The sequence below is a fragment of the Balearica regulorum genome, chromosome 4 (assembly GCF_011004875.1).
Source record: "Balearica regulorum gibbericeps isolate bBalReg1 chromosome 4, bBalReg1.pri, whole genome shotgun sequence".
Taxonomy (NCBI): domain Eukaryota; kingdom Metazoa; phylum Chordata; class Aves; order Gruiformes; family Gruidae; genus Balearica; species Balearica regulorum.
Genome location: NC_046187.1, coordinates 74,963,031 through 74,982,321, shown reverse-complemented (window position 1 = coordinate 74,982,321; position 19,291 = coordinate 74,963,031). Strand labels below are relative to the sequence as shown.

The 19,291-nt window shown below is 37.9% G+C and overlaps 1 protein-coding gene across 20 annotated transcripts in view; it reads right to left on the bottom strand.

Annotated features, from left to right (window-relative positions):
• Nucleotides 1–652: 652 nt before the first annotated feature.
• CTBP1 (C-terminal binding protein 1) overlaps nt 653–19,291 on the bottom strand; it is a 248,970-nt gene continuing 230,331 nt past the window's right edge. For 16 of the 20 annotated variants that reach the window (XM_075752700.1, XM_075752710.1, XM_075752714.1 and 13 more), the window contains 5 exons: nt 17,437–17,651; nt 13,410–13,540; nt 11,118–11,245; nt 7,709–7,826; nt 653–2,118 (listed from right to left, as the gene is read on the bottom strand). In XM_075752700.1, the coding sequence (XP_075608815.1) occupies nt 1,932–2,118; nt 7,709–7,826; nt 11,118–11,245; nt 13,410–13,540; nt 17,437–17,651 (779 nt within the window). In that variant the 3' untranslated portion in view covers nt 653–1,931. The remainder of the gene's footprint in view (nt 2,119–7,708; nt 7,827–11,117; nt 11,246–13,409; nt 13,541–17,436; nt 17,652–19,291) is intronic. The other 4 variants (XM_075752702.1, XM_075752699.1, XM_075752718.1 and 1 more) reach the window with 1 other exon arrangement.

Below are 19,291 nucleotides of genomic sequence, written 5' to 3'. Positions count from 1 at the left end.
AAGCTGACTAGAAGTGTCTTTTTTGGTATAACTTGCAGCTTTAGGGCTGCTTTGTTTCATGGAGGGAATAGGAATGGTTTTACCATCAAATAAATTGTGATGGATGACATTTTTGGCTCTAAACATTCAAGGCAAAAACCTTCTGCTCTTCCATGGAGACAAAATTTCACTTTATATAGTGCTCCTTGGGTACAGACCCACAAGTTCCAGTCTTTCTTGATTTCCAGCCTCCTAACACTTTCCTAAGAGAAGCAGAGGCCGCTCTACAGATCTGCAGAGGGGACGGTAACTTTTCAGGGATCCCCCAAAAATAGCTAACGTTAGGTGCACAGTTAGTAAGATTAATAGTGAACAAACAGACAAGAGACTACCAAGGAGGTTTATGTCCAGGTTGACTTTTACCCATCCTGGATTTCCGTCTTGCAGCAGCTAAACTTGTGTCTTGCTTTTTTAAACTGCGTAGGGCTGAAGGACGTCTTATCCAGGAGCACAGGAAAGGCCAAACCAGCTTCCAGCTGAAATCCAACCTGCCTTGAAAACACTTCTGCCTGTGTTCAAAGAAACAAACTCCTTCGACATAGCAAATACAATTACGTCCTGCTGCACGCTTCCGTCATCACAAAAGCAAAGAAAACAATGGACACTTCTCATGTTGGACTTCGGCAAAAGACGTTTATTATTATTATTATTATTGTTGTGTTGCTGTTGTACCTCCTCTGCTCTGCCCACAGTGGTGGCATAAATGCTGTTACCATATTGTAGCTGATGATGCCGGTGTACAAATCAAAATCCATCTTAATTTCAAACTCCATTAGAAACACAGGAAAAAAAGATCAACATTTACGAAATGTAAAGGGAAAAATGGTATGGAAAGAATTTTTTTTTTTTATTTTTCAAGCTTCCAAGACAGTATTACAAACAACAGAGAGCAAAGTAAAGCTAGAAATGAAATACTTGACAGCATCTGTTTAAAAATTACAGCTAAGAAACCTAATAAAAGTTGAATAAACAGTTACTAGAAATAAAAATTTTTACACATATGATATTTGTCTGGGATTTTTATTTCTTTAAAATAATTCATACAAATGGTTACAGTCACAAACATGATTTTAACCAAAAATATTGCTAGCCTACCACATTACCAGGAAGGAATCAATGTAGGCAATGAAATGCTGCTACTTTTCAGTAGTCTAGTGCCTTTTTCGCATACCACCAATAATATATACTTTAACTGGTGACAAAAAGCACAATGCTCGTTTATACAAAACCTTTTTTTTTTCTTCCTCAAAATCTCTTTGCAAGGTTGTCTTCATTTTGAAATAAGGGAATTCATGCCAAAATTAGGAGAAACTGTTTTTCTTTTGTTTACTAAATTATTCTAAAAAATAAGACAAGCAGGTAGAAAAAACAATGCACTGTGTGGCGTAGAAAGAAAAATGGGAAAAATTCATTGTCCTGAGAAGTTTGCCAACTGCCTCATTTTTGGGCATGTTTTAAAATATAAAAGAAAGGATTTTTAATCTCAAAATTGGTTTGTTGAATGCCTCCCTTATGTTTTTCCTTGTTGACAGCTAAGCAAACAAACCCTTTTTAATGTTCTAAAAACTGTACACAGACAAGTACATTCATGATATAATTAACTACTAACTTCTCTTGCTTAACAAAGAACCCATAGGACACAGAAACAGTGAAATCAGTCCACTGGACAGGGACAAACTACAATTTATACGGAGGAAAAAATGTTTCCAAATCTTCTTTTTGTCTCCCACCTTTTCCTTTTATACTGTATATTGGACCAGTTTCTAAAACAAAAATCGTCTCCTCCTGTAAGTTCATGGTTTTGCCTTTAATCAAAATCCAGGGTTTTGTTTTGTTTGTTTTCCACACGCTGAAGGTGAAATCTCCGATGTTGGGAATGCTGTTTTCGTAGGCTACAATTGGTCGCTTGGGTGGTCTCTATCAGCTTCTGGTTTGACAGTTTGGCCGGGGGAAGGAGCATGGGGCGGGTGGGCTACAGCAGGGAGGCCGTGTGATAAAGACATAGGGTTGGGGACTATTCCTTCTACTGCGGCAGGTATGCCAGTTGAAGCCACGCTTACAACGCCTGGGGGATACCTGCTGAGAGAAGAAAACAAGAACATACATTAAAACCACGAGATGACTGACCGGAGAGCCCACCCTGCCTCCTTCTGCAGCTACAGAGAAGCTTTTTTAGTTTTCAGACCAGTGAGAAAGACAGTTGCTTCAGCTCCAGATGAGATACCATAAGCAGATGCTGCTAAATAAAGCAAAAGGTGCTGTATTTTACCCAAATGAGAAATAAAGGTTTCCAAGATGGTTTCTTCAGATGTCAGGTTAAACAGTATGATTGAGAGCACAGCAATGGAAGTATTGCTCCTCTCAAAGTGCGCCTCAACAAGAAGTAATTCAGGCTAGGTCCATTCAATATCTATCTGTCCCCTATGACTTTTCCTCAAGTTGACCTTCAGCAATTTTTTTTCTCTTTCATTCTAGTGTAGAAATTTTAAAATTTCACTTTTGCAGTTTGAAAAAAATATTTCTTTAAAGTAATCTTGCAGCCGTAGCTTTTGGATAGCCCTCCAAAAGAGAAATCATGCCCAAACACTCTTAAGATAACAAATTGAAGCCTATTACACCTGAGTAACTTTTTCAGCATCAAACTTGCCACTGTGCTGTCTGAAAAGAGAACCACTACTAGTTATACAGAGGACAAGAGCTTTAGGCAGACTGCAAGAAGGAGAGATGCAAACACAAAACACTATGGATGGTTTTAAAGATTTGTTACTTGTTCTGGATGAACACCAAGGCCTAAATATTTTAGGAATTCAACAGAAAAATCACCCTCTGATTCAGCTTGATTTTATGACAGCTCTGATATTATCAGGCTAAAAAAATTTTTTTCCAAATCTCCTGTTGAGTCCCGGAGTTCAGATGTAATTGATGAAGACAGGCATTTCAGTGCTGTATATAAACAACAGCTATACATGAATGCTTTTTACAAATATATTTTTTTCTCTTTAGCCAAGTACTTCAATACCAATTTGCAAGTTATCTCATGCTGGCCACTTGTACTGCCCCTTTGCTTCCCTCATCACGTGGCTGCACACTCGGCCCTCATTCTCTCCAGCTATATTCTGCTCACCCAAGCATCCTAGTAAGAGTGTTATCCATTCAAAAGCCTAAACACACAAACCCCACCACTTACTCACTGTGGCATTTGCTACCCTAGTATTTACTTAGAACTAAATGGGAGAAAAGGCACTTGTTGTCTAGTCAAGCTTTTTTCAAGTATCACATTAATTTGCCGTTGATTTTTTTTCTTATGCATGAATAAGAAAAATTTTTTTCAATGCTGAATGCATCAGGGAATTTCACCCCCTTTCAGTAGCATCTTTTCTAAAGTAATGCATGTTTCTGGGGCTCACCCTAAGTTCCCTCAAACTGATAGAAAATTAGTGCAGAACTCACGCAAAATGCAGAGGAGGAAAAAAGCTGGATGAAAGTACATTTACTTGTTCTTTTTTCGTCCACCACAGAAACATCATAGGAACTGCTTTTTGCAAACACAATGCCAGAGGGGCTCAGCATGGCTATCCGACATGGCACAGGGACAACGAAGATATCATACATGGGAAAGATTCCTACAGACCATACCACTGACTGTAATCTGGGATGGATGACCGGTATGTGACAGATCACACCACCTGTGGGCCAGAACTTTGTCCCCACTGTACACATATTTACAGGGCTTCCTATGCTAATTCCTTCTCCAGAGAGGTTCATTAGAATTAATTTGCAGTTGCTAATGGAATTAGTTGCTTGTTTCAGTACATCAATTTGAATCTTATTAATCAAATTTGCTTCAATTTCTATGAAAACTGTCAGACTGGGTATTGGTTTATGTATTCAAATTTAATTTTGAAACCGCTTATCTGTTATTCTAGGTGCTTTGCTAAAAAACACAACATGACATGACAAAAACTTCCATTTAAAAGCCAAACACAGCAACCATTTCGAACACAGAATCTCTACTTTCTAACAACACATCCCCCAAGCATCAACACACCAGAGCTGGGAGAAATCGAGGAGAGAGCAAATTCTGCAACTGCGTTTTCCTCAGGAAGGAAAGTCAGAGCCTCCTCCCGTGAAAACGGACGGTGCTCAATCAGGAGCATTAACAGTTACCTAACGAGCACATTAAGCAGTTCAAACTACACATCTGTGAGTCTGCTTTGACTCCAGATACACTTTTTGTATATAAAAATACTCCCCTTGGACACTGAGTTACAATAATTGGGACTCTACCTGCCAGCACCTCTCCTCAGACACAGGCTTCCTACAGATTTTTAGCAACATCCAAAAGCCCTACACTTGTTTTTCTTATCCTAAAGCTACGCAGTGGCAGCCAAAATACAAATAATATAAATACAGAAACTGTATTTTGCTTGACAACTCCTAATCCTATCTTGCCATGCTCTTTTCGTAATTTTTGTCCATTTTTAATTCAATCATCAGTGTTCAAATCGTATCTCTGAAAGGAAGGCACATAAACTCAACAGCCTCTACACATGGGCATTTCTATCCTACATAACCTTCCCTTATGTTGGTATTTATTGCTTTTCTATTCTTAACCAGCAAATACATTCCCTCCAGCACTTCATAAAGTTGCTCCCAATCTTCCTCCTCTGGCAGCAATAAGTTGAAACGTTTCCCAGGTAAAATGTCCGCTGAATTAAATTTTTGCAAAAGCAGAAGCAAGAGATCAGTTACACCTCTGCTACTTCATACTCTTCTTTCCCCTTCCCCCACATAGTCTTAATTTATGACGAAAAATACAATAGCCTCCTTAATTAAAAGTCAACTTTAATTTCTACGTTAATTGCTTGTATTTTTTTAAACTACATAAGCACCTTGAACTCACTATATTAAGCTCTGTTCAAGAAACCAAGTCTGTCCCAAAAGAGCTTAAAAATTTAAGTGCGTGCTTTTATCTTTATTACAGAGTATGAAAATCACCAGTGAAATACCTCAACATGAAATAACTCCTGAATTACCAACATCTAACTATTCTCATCCAAGTACCTCTTTGGTACCTGGATATTCTCATCTTCTACCTGGCAGAATGCAGAAAGACATGTCAACATGTCTTTAAATTGCACAATTACTGTTTACTGGCTGTCGAATTTCACTTTGCCTATAACCTGCCTGCTCTGTGACATAGGAAATAGCAGAGGGTTATTTAACACGCAGCTCAGTAACAGATATGCAGTAATAACACAAAACCAGGATATATTATGCTGTTTCACCGAGACTACTACAAATAGTTCCTTCTCAGGAATATCATTGTTACTCATGGGATAGGTCTGGTTTGTTTGACCTTTTGTGTTGATAGGGCGTCTTGCATTTCACATAGTAAATGGTTTGGGTTTCCACAGAATACAATGAAATTCAGAAGATCTAGGTTATATTCTGCTGATGAATGCTCAACGTTCTTTGCTAGTGATAATATCTGATAATTTAAGAGTTCTGGCCTACATCAAAATACAAGTAAATGATATATCCAGAATAAAATAGCCTCATTAGTTTTAGTTCACCGAAGGAGCTATTTGCATTTTTTAACATATAAATTATTGTCCCAGGTCTTATCTTCTAATGCAATTACATGACTATGATACAGTTATTAGCACATCTGAAACATCATACTGCCCGTGAAAGACTCCAGAACCCAGCTAGCTGAACATAATCTTGGATTGCAAAGAAAAGACAGAAAAAATTGTTTCGAAAAATCAATTCAAATTCTGTACTTAATCCAGGTAGGAATTAAGCATCAGCAAACACTGCTACTGAAACCAATTTCTTCATAAAGCCTGAGCTTCAAGTTCTGCATATTTTATACTGCACAAAATAATAACTGCCTTCACCCACGCTCAAATACTATTCTAGCACGCCTCCAAAAAGAGGCTTTTAATATTTGTTGTATGACTCTTAACTTTTCGCTCAAAATTCCCCAAATGATTTTATTTTGCATTTGAAAAAAAAAGTGAAGTCAGAATTTATGTACAATGAATTTTCTTTATTGAAAACACTGACTGAAACAATGTCTAAGAAAAGCATTCAGTTCTGTGTTTATCCTGCTTAAATTAAATACATATGGTCTTTACCTTGTAAATCATTAACTCCCAAAACATTCCGAAGTTAAAATCCATTTCTAGCTGTGAAGCCTGCTTCTGCTGGACTTGCGACCCCCAAAATGAGAACAAACAACTGCATTTTATTTGGGCACACAACCCTGTTCCTAACTGCCATCACAGGGTTGGAGTTATTACCCCCGGTTCAGCAACACCTGCCTTTAAGTCTCAATTGCATTCAGCTCTACCCTGAGTTCTCCAAACTGAAGTCAATGAAACCACACACTGTGTGGAGAACACATGTGCTCAAACTTTTCATTTAAGCAAAGAAAAACACCCTTCTTCAGATATTTAGGGCTAAAGGTATTTTTTTCCAAAAATAAACATCTTGACGTGATGTGAGATATATGCGTGTTGATCAAATCAAAGTTATTCTTTTCCTTTGGTGCACTTACAGCTACTGATAAGGAGCTTATGGCAGAGGGTGGTGACATTCCCCTGTCATCTCTCCATCACTTTATGCTGAGACTGTTAGAAGTCATTGGGACACGAGAGCTTTGCTTCACTTCTCAGCATTATACAGCTGGTTTCTCACATGTGGTAACAAAAAAAAAAATCCTGTATCTATGAAAAGTACAGGGAAGCCATCCTAAAGGAGGACAAAGATAAGAAAGATGTATGAAGAAGGACAGCAGAAAGATTAGGACAAAGAGGTATAAAAAATAATGAAAGGACTGCATTGTCCATTCCCTCAAGGCGTTGAGGGAAGCAGCTGTTTGTAGCTTTCTCAGCCACTTTCATCCTACGTATGAGTAAATACCACACTGAAAGATAAAAAATTGCAGACATTTTTCATAAATAAAAATTGTGTGAAGCTGGCTACTAGGAAAAATCTGCTGCTAGAACAGCTGCTAGGGATAAAGGGACAGAGAAAGACTCTCAAGCAAACAAAGTAACTAAGGAACGCACATATTAGATGTAAAAAAAATGCCCCTTTTAATTATTAAGAGCTGCTTTCCCAGTTGATTGAGAATACATAGATCAAGTCTTGCAAATGCTTTTGCTTAAAAATTAAACGTGTAATTTAGAAAACACTATTATTTTAAACATACTTTCATAGTCACCACAGGCTATTCCACTGTATTCACTACTGAGTTATTTGTTCTCTCATGTGTCTGGAGGCCATAAGACTACATAACAATAGTTTATTATTGAAAGTCTTTCTGTAACCTACTGGTGCATCATTACCTACAGCAAAAGGAACATAAATTTCCACTGCACTCACTGGAGATGACCAGTGAAACTACATTAAAAACTGTGTATTGTTCAGATATTACTAACCACACCAAAAAGATAAGAAAAGGAAACGTACTCATGCACTGCATGACTGACTTCAACTAGCAAAACAGTATTATTCTCCCGAATACAACAATTATGAAAACAATATAGCTGTAGCCTAATCCAAACCCACTTCATTTATGAATAGGAAGGTTTGTTTATTCTTGAATACCTACCTCTGACTTAACAACGTATTTCTCTTACACCTGCAGCACGCTTACCTGTATGCAGCACCATTAAGCTCTGGATGAACAACGCCAGGATCCATGCTGGCCCAATGCGTAGCTGCAGTCAAATGATCTTTGTTAACACAGTTTTTCAGACTGTCTGGAATGCGACCTAGGATAAAACAAGGGAGAGGAAATAAAAAACCATAAAAATCGTATGCCTTATGTTCTTAATCTATATTAAAAAGTTATAAATATTTGCATATTAAAATCAATATATAAAATCACACTAAGAGCTTGTTTTTGATCCTCACTGTTCCCCTTTTGTATGAGACTTAGTTAATAATGGTTAAAATGCTCTGCATATTTTTATTTCTCTGTCTCTTGTATACAGGGTCTCAATAAAACTGTAATCAAAAAGATCCATGCTTTTCAAGAAGCTAAAACTTGAGTGTAGAGCACGGCTGCCACCCAGATTCAGTAATGTAGCCTCCTGCTCTGTCTTCAACTCCACTTTCCTCCTTCTCACTCCGTGCGTAACAGCAATAAAAACACACTGAAGAATGTAGGATTTTGAATTGAATTTTGCCATAAACCTGAATATGACTGACACTTTTTTTCCTGGCCTCCTGATCTTCCCCTTCTTTATCTCAATTACTCCTCACATTTATTTACTATAGTGTATTAATCCTCAGTCATCTCTTTGATTCCTAAAAAAAAATGAAAATACACCAGAAAATTTCCTTCATCACTTCTTCAATGTTTTTGCTTAACCTCTGAAGTGTAACTTAAGTTTTAAGACACAGATGCTGGAAAATCTGTCAAGCTCCCTGATTCAGCACATACTGGACAAGCCTCTGTCTACTGCAGAACTACCTCCAGCCCTGCAAAACATGACACGAACAGATACGACACACATTTTCTTCATGGCAACAGGGTATTTCCACCTATTTCAAGAGGAGATAATTGGAGCCTGTGTTTTTTCTGATGTCTGTTTTAATGTACGCGTTCTAAAGTTTAATCCTACTGTGCATTTGCACACACGCAGAGGTAGAAAGAGGTAAGTTCAAGTCTACCTCTGCTACAGCTGGCAACAGCAGTCTAGAAATGCTTTCAAAAACTGACCATGCTCCATCATTAAAGAATTCAGGCTTTTTGTCTCCAACTTCCTTCTGGAAATTTGATTAAGGAATCAGCCTGGCCACAATGGGGCTGTATAAAAGCCTTTTCTTAGAATTGCACTTTGTCTAGTGGATACCATCAAGTACTTGTTACTCTGTGACTTGTGCTGATGTCACTAGAACCTCCCGTGTCTCCTATGCACAAGCCAAAAGGGCTTCTTAGTTCAATATCGGACAAGATGAGGTACATGCCCCGTTATGAGTGAGTTCCTACAGTTCTCATGATTAGAAACCATCTTCCAAATTTAGCTGCAATACACATCTATGTAAACTTTTGCAAAACTGTCCATCAATTTAAACAGCATCTTTCTTCTTCTGATGTTCATCCTTCTCAAGTATTTTTAAACTGTAATCATGTCTTACTCCTTGCCCCTCTCATTCTTGATTTTGCTAACTTCTGTAGGCATGTCCTACTAGTCTCCCCTTACAAAACGGTACTTGCCATGCTCGCCTTCCCATTTCTTCCATTACTGTTTTCAGTGGTCCTCCTTACTTCTTTGAATGTTTTCATGTCCGAAAATATATTTAAAGATATTTAATCTCTGCTTATTATTTTTATTTTATACATCAGAATGTCATTGACTTTTTGGTAACAGCAGAACCACTTACCATCTTTACTGTCAGATGGTAGTCATAGCCTGCATTCCTTCACTGTACACCTTTTTCCAATTAGTTTCTCTCTCTACACCCTCTCTCTTCTGTGTTCCCCTGTGGCTTTCACATATTCAGCTTTATCCCACGCTTCCTGTATCATTCCTACAGTTGTTTCACTGCAATTCAATGTCATTCTCACCTCCCGCATGTTGGCCTCAGTTTGATCTTACCACGAACCATGTGCAAACACTGAAGTGCTGACAGCTTCAATATAAATCAATGATTTAGATCGCTGATAGGACAATCACGCGCTTTATACAGGTCTGTCTTCCCAGGCACATATGTTTGGGCTGTTGCACAATATTTAACATAAAACTAGCTCCATACAGCTGACTCTTACTCAGTTTTCAGATCTTGGCCTATTTATGCTTATTTGCACATCAATCATCACTCAAGTAGGCATTGTATGCTGGTTGGTGCAATTTCTCCCAGAGCTATTTGGGAGCAGGTAATAGTTATACAACAACTTAATGAATGTGCTGTTAGAGTTCTGGAGTATAAGCACAAGGACCAATTCCAGTAACGAGATGGTCAGACTCTTCAGGATACCTCTAAACCAGAGAGAAACAGTCCTGTAAAGGGCAATTCAGATCAGGAGTTTAAGAGGTGCCTTTAATCACCATCCAGAGGATAATCTTTCTGCACAGGCTATAAATGAAACTAAATTGCCCAGCCTCTCTAGGAAAGGCTACTGCTAGTGCTTTTTGTACAGCAGAGCAATGTGTTGGCACTGAACTACTCTCAAGGTGACACAGATGGCCCTTCATGTCTGCAGAGCATTCAGTCTATATTGCCAAGGGGGAAACAGCAAAGTCCTACTAAAGAGAGAACATTAGTGCTTAATGAATCATTTTCCAGTATGAAAATCCTTCCTTTTATTTTAGGCTACAAGGGATTCAAAACAATGCCAAATGGCTCGCTCTTCTCATTTTATTTATTAGCAGTGCATGTTCAAGACATAACTGTTTTCTCTTATGTGAACAGTTTACAATTACATGGTAGTTATACAACAAAAAGACTTTGCCCTTTAAAATGCCAGGCTTCTTTAGCAATGCTTTAAAGAGAGGAACATCTAAAATAGAGTACGAGTATCGTCCCAATGAAATACTGAAAACTTTGTTTTGATGTAGAGAATGAGTTGTTGAGATATGAGCATTACTAGGAACAGCATGAAGCTCTGGATGCTTTATCGCTGAACATTACAGCCTTAAAGACACTGAAATTCCAGCCCGTCCTCTAAGACAAATTTGGATGAAGTTTGGAAAATACAAAGGAGCCAAAGAGAAAACAATAGAACTGCTCATGACAGGTATAAGGGGGCATCTAGGAAAACCTCTGAAAGATGCCAGCAATATTTGGATGACTTGCAGTCAAACCCATCAAATGGGTAATATTTATAAGTAAAAAAAAAAAAAAAAAAAAAAAAAAATTGCAATGAACTTCCAAAATGATCTGTTCCAGTTCTGAGAACAGACTTAGTGGGTATTTACTAGTTTCTATGTTCCAAATACGAGAAGTGGTAAACAAAATCTAAGGTTGGTTCTTTTCAGCATCTTTCAAGACTGAAGAATGAAAAAGTTTATTAAAAAGAAATAGGCAGTGAAGGAGCTAGTAAGGTGAGTTAGTACCTGTGATCGCCCTTCGGATCTCTCGTGCTGCTTCCTCCCGCATCTCAATTGAGGCTTGTTCACTATACCAGGCTGCGTGTGGGGTACAGATCAGGTTTGGTGCATCCTTCAAGGGGCCCTGACTAAAGCTAAATGAAGATTTAAAACAAGATCAAATGACAAAAAATATTGGGGGGGAGGTGAGGGAAGAAGGGAGGGGATCCAGATGGATTTGTACATACACAGATTTATTTCTACAACAGAAAAGAACTGCATTTCTATTCCTTGTTGGGTTTGTTTTTAAATCTGTCAATTAATTTAATACACAATTCACGGTATAAATAAGCAACAATCACCTCTCATAGAACCTAAGTATAGTAGCAACATTAGCTTCTGTCCAATGCACTTACTGCTAACTACAGCCACTGCCACTCCAGTTCTGGTGCAGAAATGCATAAAGCAAGACCCAAATCAATTCAGGATGTCATTCTATTTGTCCATTTCATCACAGTTTTACTGCATTAGCCAACAAAGCTGTGTTCTCTCAAGAGTCACTGTCAATGTGACATTTAGTCATTTGAAGAAAAACATCTTAATTATTTCCAAATAAGAAGAGTGTCTGTCAGCAGCCTCAACTTTTTTTTTTGGTGGTAATTCAGGGTTGTTTTTTCTGTTCTTTTAAACTATTTTTTCTTTCTTGTTCCTTTATAGAAATTCCACAGAAAGAAGGAAATTTACAGATTGATTTTCAAGGAAAGCAATGAATCTGTGTAAAAGTGCTATCACAGATATAAAGAAACTGAAAATAATGGAAACTTGCTCCTCCTATTTATTTCCAGTTTTAATAATCTTACAGTCAATTATAACAACAGGAGAACAAATATTTTAAGACAAAAGTGTGCTTTCAGAGTTGGTCAAAATTCATAACATGATAGATTTCATCTGTAGCTCAATAAACATCAGAATATCTGGCAAAACTCTTGAATACAGAGTTGCATGCTGCGATCAGATAGATGTGCAGCACTGAAGCCAAAGGAAATTGTGGCTGTAATCCTGCAACTGAATCTCTGCAGATGGCATCTCCATGCAGTAAATGGGGCTTCCTATAGGTGCAACGGTCTGCTTGTGCAGATCTGAGATCTGAATTGGGAAGAATGTATGTAGCTGAAAGTCTCTTGAGCTGTTACACTCTGGCTTTGTACCGCACTACTGCATTGTAATGACTACATTTGGAAATAAATGAATGCAGGGTATGCATAAATAAAATTAAATATTTGCGATGTGGCATTGTGTCTCAGTAGATATAAAAATTCTACCTAAAAGGATACTAATTCTGGCTTTTTAAAGCTTCTATTGCCCCCTACAAGCTGATACAAGGGAGACCATCCTCTCTCCAGTCTTTACAACCTGCCTTCAAGTCCTGAATCTGTCCCTCTTAAAAAACTTATGCGGGTTGTTCCAGTTAAAATTAACATTTCTCTCTGCCCAGACTGAACAACTGAAAAAAGCTTGTCACATACAAGCACGAAGTTACAGCAGTCTATTCTCAGAAGTCTAACTCAGAAGTCAGACTCAAGACTCCAGGACACATCAAATAGGCTGGTTCCTGATTAGGAGTGCCGATAGCGTAATACCAATGCCACTTGGGGAGCGGTACATTTCTGCCTAAAACACTGGACTTCTCAGTGTCATTCAAAAACTAAGGCTTGTGCTACCAACTCTGCTAAGGACAGCAGAGTCACCACTCCCCTGATAACGGCTACACCAAAACAAAACCTGCACTCTGACCACCTTCCTTATCTTAACTTTTTTTGCAACATGTTACATTTATGGCTTTCCTGCAGAGGCAATCCGGACAAAAGTATGTCTTTTCCTCCAGAATGCCGTCATAAAGTAGTTATTTCTCACACCAAATCTCAACCCTTTGCCTTCTGAAAAAGTCTGTTCAGACATCAACAGTAGTTGCCTCTAGAGTTGCATCAATGATAAAGGAGCGCTCCCCTCAAAGCCATGGCCAGGATTTGAACCCAAGTCCCTGCTACTTCTACTAAATAAACCTACTGGATGGTTTTGGGTTTTTTTTAAAGGAATTAAATCTTGGATGTCACTTTTTTCACTTCTGACCACATACACAAGCTCCATCTACATTTGCATTAGTCCAGTGCTGCACAGATTCATGTTGCTTTACTAAGGAGTATTTAGCTACCAAATGAAGGGAAAACTCAATTTACTTGTTGCTGCTGATCGTATCATGCACTAAGACTTAAAAATAAGAAAGTGAACAAAATAAAAAGAAAAGAAAAGGAAAAGCACCTGAATGGTTCTGACTCATGTACATCTAAGGCTGCCCCTCGTATCCTTCCTTCCTTCAGGGCCTGTGCAAGTGCTTTTTCGTCTACTAACCCACCTCGAGCTGTGTTGACCAGGAAAGCCCCTTGTCTCATCTAGGGAAAGTTAAAAACAAGAATGATGAAATAAAAATAAATGAAATAAAATCGTTGTGGCATTATTTTTTTACTCAAAAGAAGCATCCATTACAACAAAGGCTATTCAGCTGATTTAACCTGTAACAGTTGTCTTCCCTTTCATTGGAAAGTACCACAAAATGTGATGCTTCTAACATAAAATGCTATTTCACAGCACTTAATAACCTTTTGTTTCTTGTAAGTAGTGTCTTTTAATCGAAGCGTTGTTTCAGATACTGTGCAGTAACATGATCAAAAGATACAACTGTGCATATGAAAGTGACAGATCATTTTATGCCTTTTTATTTCACTGTGAAATTGCATGAGACAGAATCTACAGCACATTCTTAAACAAATTCATATTTGTGGTTTTCAACTTTCACACAAATAAAAGCCTACATGAATTTTTCAGAAAAATCAATGCTTTTGGATTTTCAAACATTTTTCCCTTTAGTTGCCAAAACACAGTAGATCTATGTTTTATTTATTTTTGTTACTTCAGCTTCCTCCTCCCTGTGAGACTTTTCAAATAAAGGTCTAAAGAATTCGTATATTATTCAATTAAAAGGCATGAAAATGAATTTGGTTGAGAATGCTGTGTGCCCAGGAGAGAAGCTGTGCTGTGCATTGTGCAGATTAGCATTGTAGATGACACTGTGTGTGGAGAACTACGAGAATTTACACCATAATATATCCACAACATAAAAACAAAGTGGCGATTTAAATAAGAGATATGGTACGGAAAAAAAATAAATTACTACATCCTGCTTCCAGCCACCCTAATACTTCATCTTTTACCAGATGTCTCAAACATAGCTTCTGATCTCAGAAGCATTTCTGTACATGAAGGTAAGCATACAAAGAGCAGGAACCGTGGTGAAGATGAATGATAAAAATCTCATTTTGTACTAAGTCCATCTCTCACCATAAGAACAAGAAAACCCCAACATTTTGACACCAAGTCAACTACTTGAAACCTACACATCAAACTGAAGCTTATGTAAATGAATCCTTACTCTGAAAGACTGATTTGAAATACCAAATTCATGAACAAGTAGGTTTGGATGAAAGTCAGCTACGAGAATTTTTTTTACATGAGATCATAGGAAATATTAAACAATTAACACGCATACGCTTGCAGCAAGGTAATAAGAAAAAAAACAAGCATATTTTACTGGCCAACTGACTGGGTTTAGTGTGGCCCTGCTTCCCTCTGTTTGGAGATGCTTGGGCTTACTTGAGAACCATCTATTGCTCTGTATAGCAAAATCAAAGTTCAGGAGCAGAACTAAGGGATATTTCTTTTAGTTTTAAGTAATTAACTTGGGAATTAAACAGTGAGGAAATGGTGGCATGATCTTAAGTTGGTCTAGTAACAAGATGTTCTTGATGGGAACCATCACTGCATCTCCACTACTATGTCTGCTGTGAGAACGAGATCAAAACTGGCACAGGAGGGCTCACCCATGGCTGCGCAGACATGCCATATAGGCTTGTGGGAGCTCGTATACCCTGCCTATTTCTGTGCTCTTGCAAATAGGTAATTGGAGTTTTAAGTATAGCTTAGTGTATTTATATGTCCTTTGAAGGACTTGCAAATTTTAATCAAAGTGAACCTTGCTAAAATTTTCTGTCCAATCTTAATAACCTTGTTTGAGTTTTCATTTTAGGAGTATTTACAAAACTCTAAAGCTAGTACTAAGACAAATCCAAATCAAACAGAACATGGCTGCATAAATGCATTCTAGTGGGAATGAATTATGTGACTCATGATAAACTGTAAGGGTGGATGCAGCTGGAGATGACCCTTAACAAGGGGTGGAAGCTAAGAGCTTCACAGCTAGAACTGCTGATGGCTGTTAAATTCACCGACACTAAACCTGCATAGCTGCTTTAAAAAATGTATTGTGTTTAAATTGCATAGGCTTTTTCTCAAATCTGTAAAATTAAAGATGACCTCAGTTTTTCTTAAGAGCACTTGATTACCATGGGTTCAATAAATACAAGCTTGAAACACTTCTCTGAGCTACTCTGGGACTACACAAGGCCAAGCACGACGGCTAGGCAGAATGCTAACTAATTAAAGGGAAAAGCTACTGAAAGAGAACACTGACACCAAATTTTCAAAGACATTTTATGGTTATGTAATTTCAGATTCTAAACAAAATTCAGGGTGAGACGTCAGTGCAATGAGATGCACCATACTTCTCTGTACTTTGTTTAAAACCTGGTTATTACATGAGCATGCCATATTGGACAAAAGTGGCATGCAACGCTCTCTCAAAATTTTAGGCCAACTCTAACATCTGTCAGCCTAAAAAAGCTATTCTGCTCTTTTGACACGTACTCAGAAGGTCTGCTCTATGCAAACTAAGCAGTCAGAGGTGTTACAATTTTACGGTTTTCACATCAGCTGTTACAATACAGACTGCTTCATCCAAACTTTTATCCAAAGCAAGAACTATCTTCTAATCCTTGCTTTAATTACGAAGGATAACAAATAGTAAGATAAATGCTTACAATATCCTTTCCAATACATTTCATTCCAGATGGTATCGCTCAGTTTTAACCTGTTTTGTTTTGTTTGTTTCTCTGATTAATGCACTAAGCCCTCTCCAAAGCTCATTGCATTTATCCACCTCTCCTCAAAAATCTCCTGTGATACACTGGCTCAGGTTTCACAGTCCACTGTAGAAGGAGTGACCACTGCTAAGCCTTCAGATGGTCCCACTGAATTCAGCATGATTCTGTTTGGGTCTAGATGTCAGCTTGCAAAGACATCTAAGCATGTAATAACCATTAAATGTACCTGAGCACACAACAAAAGAGAACGTTCAGGGCAGGGTGACAGAGCTCTGTTCTCTTAGAGATTTGCATTTTAAACTTCCTAGTTTTTCGAGTTGTAAATCCAAACCCTGATTTTATGTTGGGATGGATCTGCAAAATCCCTAAACTCAAATCAAGAAGTGTGTTATATCGTCAGTTTTCTGCCATGATCCTAGATGACTGGAACACATTCAGTAATTATTTCACTTCTCTTAAGTTAAAAGTAGTTGGTGCAAACTATTTCTCAGAAGCCAAGCAATGATTTTACTGCAAAAGAGTGCTACTGTCATTGTTACCAACACATACAAACACTACATACACAAAGAACAGCAAAATCAACTATTGTATCTTAGAGTTTCTTCCCTGTATACTATATATATTCTTACATTTCAACATTATATTTCTTACTGCTACCACACTGAGGTTGGAGACAGAAGCTAGACATTTAATGAAAAAGCTTACTATCAAATTAGTCAGTAACAGAGCAGTTACTACACCTAGATATCGAAATTATTTTATATATTACCTAAAACTTTAGGGAGAGGTTACTACTAATTCAAAGAAACATTATTTTTCCAAAAAAGGCAATGCTGTAAATGCGATCCATCCATGAAGTGCTCTGCAAGCATCAGGACTGAGCACAGGGGGGAGCCATTTAGTCATAATCCTTAAATTGCATCTAAAGAACTTAAACTGAGAAACAGGAGTGAAAGGCAGAATTGCTACCTGAAAATACACAGGTAAAGGAAGTAGCTACTAGAAGACATAGAAAAAGTGCTTTTACATAAATGCAGCTTTATTAAATCTGAGCAACATTAAGAAGAGCAAATTATTTCCACAAATGCAATGGTACTAAGCAAAAAGGGCAATAAAAGTAACAATACGTAAGTCAGCAGCTATTTCCTGATCAGTTATAAACCTGCTTGATCTCAACGTAGCAAAAATGAAAGAAATTTCTTTCAAATGAGAATCTGCCTGTTTACATAAATAAACACTCTACAATGTCAGCCACCAGCACCAGTGCAGAGGGCGCCCACAGAGATTATTACCTGCTTTATGGTGAAGTCATTAATAAGATGATGATTGTGTTCGTTCAAGTTGCAGTGCAGGGTAACACAGTCACTGTGGAACAGCAGGTCCTGCAAAGTGCTCACCCGCTGCAGTCCCAGAGCACGCTCCATGCCATCCGAGAGGTATGGGTCATAGAAAATCACACTGAAGCCAAAAGCTTTGGCACGTAGTGCTACTGCTTGCCCAACACGCCCTAGAACAAGATAGACACGCAATGAGAACAGATGTGAAGCAGCTGGTGTAAGGTAGCCTCCTCCTTCCTATTGGAAACGCTTATATCAAACCATACGGTTTTGTACAGCAACTGGAAGAGGATAAAAAGAGGTGGCTCCCATCCCGCTTGAAAACATCACTAAGGTCAGAAATGTTACATCTGGGCTGTTTCACACTGCTTTGTTCGAAACAAAGCCGGAGGTTTGCACCTTTTGCAACCGGAGATCTGAAATGCCAGAAGATGTCACGTAATCTGCAATAATCTGTGTAATACAAGGGTTTGCCTGCTGGGCCTGTTTATGGTAAAGCACTACTGCTTGGGAACACATCCTGCCAAGGACGACTTCTTACCCATGTCAGACCAGCTGGCTTTAATAAAAAGCTATAAAATTAATCCTCAAAAATGGATGCAATAAAAGATAATTTGTTTAATCTGAAACTCAACCATTCTCAATGCACGGAATCTCCTTTCTGAACTAGTATTTTCTTTCATTTTGAATAATATCCTTTCAGCATTAAAATGCCTAAAAGAATCCTGTCATCTAAGGCTCTAAAAAAATGTTGTATCCATCTACCCAAACGATGAGTAAATACAGTCCATCAGATGGCACTTAGTTAAGAAAAGTGTGGTATCATTTGGTATTCACATTGACCTTAGCTTTTCTCTGTTCCACTTTTCTTACTGTCATATTTCAGAGTTGTGACTGAAATTGCTTTTTTGGGCACAACTCCATGCCACGTGTCTCTGGAGTGTGGATTTCCCTTTGACACACTACCAGTAAAACACAGAGAAAAAGAGTGAGTACATCTATTGAGTAAGGGTATTTTGAAGAATGAGAACTAACACCCTTTTCAAGTTAGAAGACTACACACTAGATACTCACAATAGAGTGTTACAAATGTTAGATAAAGACATTTCAAAAGCATCACTAGACACAGCATAATAATCATGTCTCATTTAAAAAAAAAGTCAACAAGTTTTCTTTTGTAACATCTGAGTTTGTTCAAAAACGCATCAAATTAACACAGGGAAATCCCGTCTCTTTCCAATTGTGCTTGAAGGGATTTCCCTCTGCTTTTCAGTTTCTCTTTGAATAAACTTAAGAAGTGACAGGAAAAAAAGGGGTTTTGTTGATCATTTAACCTGAACACAGCAATTCTGCAGTGCTTAGTGACAGATGTGCTTGGAATATTAAGAAATACGTCAATCTGATGGGGGCTGTCTGCTTTTGCTTTGGGACACCAAGTTAAAATACTCTTCAAAATCTTTTATTTCAATACTTGCATGCATGTTATTTGTTTGCTTTTCAAGCTGTTTTTTATAAACTTGAATTAGATAATTTTCAGCACAAACACGGTATTATTTTCAAATTTTGGTGTGTTCACAGCTCAAGGAATCAGTCACACAACTGTAAACATTTATTTTTAATTTTTTTATTTTTCTTTAAGGAAGCGTATCGCTTTCACTCCAGCTCCATTCATTTTCACATGCAACATTCTGTCTTCTGTTCTTTTTTTTACACTCTTTACAATGCCAATACCTGAGGGGATTCACGACAGTGAAATCTCTTACAACAGACTCTCCAGTTAAAGCTACACTTTCCATTCATTGCAACCAGG